This window comes from Mus caroli, chromosome 6 (genome assembly GCF_900094665.2).
Source record: "Mus caroli chromosome 6, CAROLI_EIJ_v1.1, whole genome shotgun sequence".
NCBI classification, from domain to species: Eukaryota; Metazoa; Chordata; class Mammalia; order Rodentia; family Muridae; genus Mus; species Mus caroli.
Window position 1 is genome coordinate 42,278,009 of NC_034575.1, and position 6,151 is coordinate 42,284,159.

The 6,151-nt window shown below is 45.4% G+C and overlaps 1 protein-coding gene across 1 annotated transcript in view; it reads right to left on the bottom strand.

Moving 5' to 3' along the window:
- The window catches only part of Pdia4 (protein disulfide isomerase family A member 4), an 18,663-nt gene extending 14,154 nt beyond the window's left edge, over positions 1–4,509 (bottom strand). Inside the window, exon 1 of the mRNA XM_029478206.1 lies at positions 4,213–4,509. Within this exon, the coding sequence (XP_029334066.1) occupies positions 4,213–4,300 (88 nt within the window). The 5' untranslated portion in view covers positions 4,301–4,509. The remainder of the gene's footprint in view (positions 1–4,212) is intronic.
- Positions 4,510–6,151: the final 1,642 nt, after the last annotated feature.

Below are 6,151 nucleotides of genomic sequence, written 5' to 3' on the forward strand. Positions count from 1 at the left end.
AAAAAAAACAAAACCAAAACCAAAAAACAACTGACTTAGGGAACCAACCTGCATCAAATACACACAAAAATTATACTTTGTTGGAAGCAATCCCCCCCCCCCACACACACACACACCCCAGAATGCAAGAGAGTGTTACTGTGTTAACTTTTAAATTGTTCTTTCTAAACTGCATGAAACTCTGGGCCTCCCTGAGGAGTTTCTCCATGGACTGTCATGGCAGCAAGCAGATCTATGTGCAGCAAGCACACTATTCCTTTCACCCGGAGCCAGAGTGTGTCAAAGGGCCAATTCTTTTCTCAGGAGCTCAGTTAACAACACTGCCGGTTACTGTCTGGGACTGAGTGCACTCAAGGCCTGAAACCTGCTCCCAGGATCCTGGAACCCCTGAGACTTGTGGAATGTATGAAGTAACTCAATACTGGCTCTATAACTGTGGGTACACAGAGACCCCCTGAGTTTCACCCACATGTCCCTCACACTGCTCTTCCACAACGCTGAAGTTCTGGGGTTATCGGGTTAGCTTTGATCATTATTAACGGACTTTATCAATCTGCAAAATCATTACAAAAATCCTAGCTCTGCCTCATCTCTACTACTCATATCTCACTCACTTCCCCCACTCCACAGCCTTTTCCTGCCTCATTCATCCTTTCCTCAACTGAGGCCTACATTCTTCTGATGTGAAAGTAAGAGAAATAGCTCTAATATGCCCACTTTCAGAGTAAAAACCAAGCTGGCGTGTGCTTCTCTTGCCCACCGTTCCCTCCTTCTGGGCACCATCAAAACAGGTGTTCCGGACAGAGAGGAATTAAGGGGACAGGTTCTCGGGTACTCAGCAGGAACAGAGCAGAGAAGATGCGGGTCCCTGACTGAGTTTGACATTTGACAGTACGACGGTACCTATTTATTGCATGGTTCCATGATACGTGTTTTCTGGACAACTCCCTAGGGAACAGAGGACAAGCTTCCTCAGCAGGGTTTTGTTCCCATCCTTCCAGAATGTTCAGGAACTGAGGATACGGGAGGACATACACACCACACAAAACACAACAATCCTCTGCTCTGTGGCACTCAAAAAACGGTGCCTCGTCTACTGACATACTTTTTTGAAAGAACCAGAATTAAGTCATAACACACAGTTTGTTGATATTGATTAAAGCCAAGCGGCTGCTGTTCCAGGAGGGCTGGTGATATAAGCTTAGTCCCTTACACTCCATCTGAATTCATCAGGCTGAATCCACTCTCAATCATGACTGACAATCCACACCATATGTACTGGTATTCACAGCAACCAAGTCTTTGGGACCCTCAATATTTAACACTAAATTCACCAAGCTCAAGGCTGCTGGTACTTCAAGAGCTTTGCCTACTACAACCTACGAGGAAGCACCTACTGGCCAAGGCCAGGACTTCACGTATGTCACACAAGTAGCCCACTAATCACGGTGGCTTTCTAGGAGACAAACTGAATACTTCCCACTCCCTAAATGATCTGCTGGATGCAAGGATGCATTGCAACTTCTGCCCGGTGGCCACCTCATCTGTGCATTTAGGAGGCTGGAGAGGTTAGGTAGGGTTTATGGTCAACCACATTCATCTGTTCTAGTCAGGGCCGAGAGAGAAAGCACTATGAAATCTTATCCCCTCTTCAAGCTAGGGAACATGGCTAGGAGAGGAAGGGAATCCTGACAGTCCACCCAGTTACAGGAAGACTTATGCATACAGTGAAAGTAACCCAGCCTGGTGGTGGTGGGCACACCTTTAATCCCAGCACTCAAGAGGCAGAGGCTGGTGGATCTCTGAGTTCAAGACCAGCCTGGTCTACAGAGTGAGTTCCAAGACAGGGCTACACAGAGAACTCCTACCTCAAAACAAACAAACAAAAAACAACAATAGAAACACGAACAAACCCTAAACAAATAAAAAGAAAAAAAAAATCAGAATAAAAAAGCAAAAACCTGACACCATGCATGCTTGGTTATCTCAGATTAAATTTTTAAAATTTTAATGTGAGATTTTATTTCTAAGTGTTTATTTCTGTTTTTAAAGTTTTATTTTAAAAATTATGTGTAAGTAGGTGCATATGAGTGCAGCTTCCCAGAGGCTCTGTCCTGGAGCTAGAGTTACAGGTAGTTGTAAGCTAGCTAGCTAATGTTGGTTGTTAGGAATCCAACTCAGGTCCTCTGGTGGGACAGAACATAAACCACGGAGCCATTTCACCAGCCCTCAGGATTGATTTGTTGTGATAGAGATCAAACTTAGGGTCTTGCACATTTGAGATAACTGCTCTCCCCGCTGATTTACATCTCCATCCACTAGTTTTTTTTGTTTTTTGTTTTTTTAACTCTATCTGCGTTCCCCTGATTAGACTTCACTTTTAAAGTCAAAACATTCCAGCTTAGAAAAGCATATCCAAAACTTTCGAGTACCTTCTGAAAGGGTGCGATCTCTTTTGGCATAAACCAAATGAAACATCGCACATCCTGTCTACAACCACTGAACAACCCTGATGATGACACTGCATCCCTGACCAGGCCAGGCACTGGTACTTTCTGTAAGGATGTCCCCACTTCTTCAGCAAGGCCACACTCCACCTTGCCGAGGAGCTAGTATTGGCTGAACAAACAATCATTAGGCCAAACTCAAACAGTAAATAGTGAACAACAACAACAACAAGAACGTTAACTAGTGCTCAATCAGGACAGATGATACTAAGTATGGACCAAGCACAATGAGTGAAACTGCATTCTCCCTCCCTTTGCAGTGCAATACCTTGCACATGGTAGGTAACTGATATATCACTAAACCACACTGCCAGCCCTACCAAACCTGAGAACCTAGCCTAAGAGGGTTGTCTTTGGCCCAGACACCCCAGGGATTCTTGGGTTCACCAAGAGCAAACACTCCCCCAGAGACAGCACCAGTGACCCAAAAGATATACCACTGGCTAGTCTAAACAACCTTTGAAATCCACTCACCCAGGACTCTCAAGAAGTCACACTTTTCACACTTCCTGGCATTTGAACCCCTGCCCAGAGGCTCAAGGCCAGCCTGGTCTACATGATGAGCTCCAAGCTACATAATGAGACCCCATCTTGAACAAACAAACATACATCACCCTAAAACTGACCACTGTCTCACAACTGTGTAGTTTTTAACACGTTCTTAAAGCATATACCAAACTACACTGGTTCTCAAACTCATGTGTCTATTCTGTTTTAAAAAGTGAAAAATTTGATTAAAATGATGACTCTGCCCTCTTTCTGTTTTAATTTATTTTGGGTCTCTATAAGAAATGAGCCCTCAGTCAGTGTAGACAAAAGTGCCAAGATATCCTCGTAGGTAGGACAGATAGTTGGCCCCTTTCAGCAGTCTCTTCATTTCTACTCTTACCTACCTGGGCAAAGACTCATAAATCAATGATCCACAGGAATCTTACTCAACCTAGGAGTATAAAGTTCACATTCCCCCTACACACTAAACTTTAAAAATGGGCTTTATTTATATTAGTCTAAACCTAGTAGGCAACAAGTTAGTGATTAGAAGGGTTAAGGAAAGGTGTCGATCAGACCCGTTCTCTAGGAACAACGTTAACTAGCACTTCCTATTTTCAAAGTTCTTATATTTTCGGTAGAGGATTTCGAAGAAAGGGTGCGGGCATAATGTCTATGAGTTACACATACTGTTCCTACTAGAATACATGCATCACCAGCCTCGACTCTCAAAACAGTGCAGCGAGTGGCAAAAAAGGCGCTGAATTAAAAAATGCTTGTATATGGCAGCTCCAGTTTCCATAAAAGACGAAAACAAAGCCTGAGTTATTTCTACTTCTTGATATAGATGCCCAGTATCTGCGACTGCCCCTTCCAGGTCCTACTAGCGGCCATCCCGCCTCCGTCTCGTTCCTAAAACCGGTTTTGGAAACGAGAGTACTCTCCAGAAAATTTTACTCACCAAAGGGGCAAATCTCAGTAGTGAGGGTAAAGAGACAAGTTGCGAACCAGGCACTGGGCACGTCCCTCCGTGTCCTAGTCTCAGGTAGGAACTAAAGAGGCCCACACCCCTAGATTCGGCCCTACACTGAAACTCCATTAAGTTCGTTGCTCCCGGGTCAATAATTCCGCAGGGGTGTGAGTGAAGCACCCTGTCAGGCCCCAGCAAGGTTTGCAGCCCACGCGAGCTGCTCCTCCGGCCCGCCCTCCCGCTTACCTTCGTGCGCATCTCCGGCGCTCGCAGCAGCCAGCAGCTGTGTCAGCGCCAAGAGCAGGACCAACAGCCAAGCTTTCCGGAGCTTCATGATTTCCGGTGCAGAGCTGGGCCTGCAGACACCGGTCACCGCGGAGCACTCGCCGACCACCCGAGCGACGCCGGAGCGCACCAAAGCCTCCAGGAAGTTCAGGCCGGTGATTGGTTGGAGGTAAGGAAGCCGCGGCCCGTCCAATCCCCGCACGAATCAGGGCGAGAGCCGTGGCGCCCCGCCCACACCGGCCCCGCCCCGCTGCCTGAACCCTCCGCGCGGGCGCGCCCCTCTGCTCCGCGTTTAAAACTCCGAGCCCTAGCGTGAGGTGCCCCCTTCTGATTGGCTGTGCCGCGACCACCAATCACGGGCTGCCACTCGGTTTGCTTGGAGCGCCCAGGTCCGGAAAGAGTGCGGGGGAGAACAAAGGCAACCAGCCCTGCACAGGGAGGCGGGGCTTGAGCACTCCGAGGGGAGGGATTGGTTGGGACTGCCAGCTCCCTTTGGCCAAGCTTGGCAGGAAGAACACGTGTAAGAAACTCAGGGAAATGGTGGGGTGCAGGTGTAGGCTCATCCGTCTGAGTCTGTCCTTGTGCGGGAAACTAAAGAGGACAGAACTTTTGGGGAAAAGTGAGATCAGAGATCCCGCCTCTGTTCCCATGTTCTTTGGCTTCTTGTTTTTTTCTGCTGAGCATATAAAAGTTTGAGTTTCTTTCCTAGATACTAGGTTGGGAGAGGTATATGAAATAGATAGTTGTTTCGGAGCTGGGTGGGCTGACTCCATGTCTGTGGAGGCAGAGACCCATGACTTTTAGTGATATCCTGTCGCAAAAAAAAAAAAGAAAGGAAGGAAAAAAGAAAGAAAAGAAAAATTAGAAGGACTCCATGACTAAGTCTATAACTAAGTCAGATTCTTGTCTGAACGTTGCCTTATATTATGATTTTTCTGGAAAGAGAGAGAGAGAGAGATAACCAATCTAGTGGTTTAGATCTAGAAATAACCGTGAATGTTTTGGAAAAGAACTAGGTTTGCATGTCAGAAAAGAAAGCTGTACTGGCATTAGGGTTAGCACCTGTGGATTAACATCTGATAAGACATAGAAGACAAATGAGGCTAAATAAATAAGTCTTAGAGAGTCCTGCAATATTTTCTGATGTATACAGGAGGAGAAAATGAGCTGTATTTATGACTACTCCCCTGGGTTGTCGTTTTGGCACTTATTAGGCTAGGTTCCTAGGCCAATTTGAATGTGTGTTTTCCTTTACTCCTGAAGATCTCTCTCTAGAGAAGTAGTCCACTGGGAGAGAGTCCCTATCATTTATATTGTCTATCTACTAGTGTATCTGTGACAATTCCTGCATGCATGACCACAGCCAGAAGTTCAGATTATATGTTTTGAAAACTAAATTAAGACTAGACAGGCACACAGCCTACATGCTCTGGACTCCCGAGGTTTATGATTGATTCTATCTAGGTTAAACCACAAGAGATGACTGCAGTCTCTTGTATTCTCTGTAGAACTCAGTGATGGTTCTACCTTTTTTATTATTCTGATATAATTCTTTTCTGTAGTTTCAACTACTTTGGAGGCTAAAGCAGGAGATCATTTTAGCCCAGAAATTCAAAGCTAAACTGGACAAGAGAGTAATGTCTCGTCTCAAAACAAACAAAACCAGATACACACAAACCTATGACCTCTCGTCCAACATAAAACAAAAATAGCTCCATTTCTTTTAACTTTTATTATTTTATGTGTAAGAGTGCTTATGTGTATATACATGCCTGATGTATTCAGAGGTCAGAAGAGGGCATCAGATTTTCTGGAGCTAAAATGTGGGTGCTCTAGCCTCTCACGTGTGTTTGTTTTGTTTGTTTGTTTTATGGGGTTTTGTTTGGTTTTGGTTTTGTTT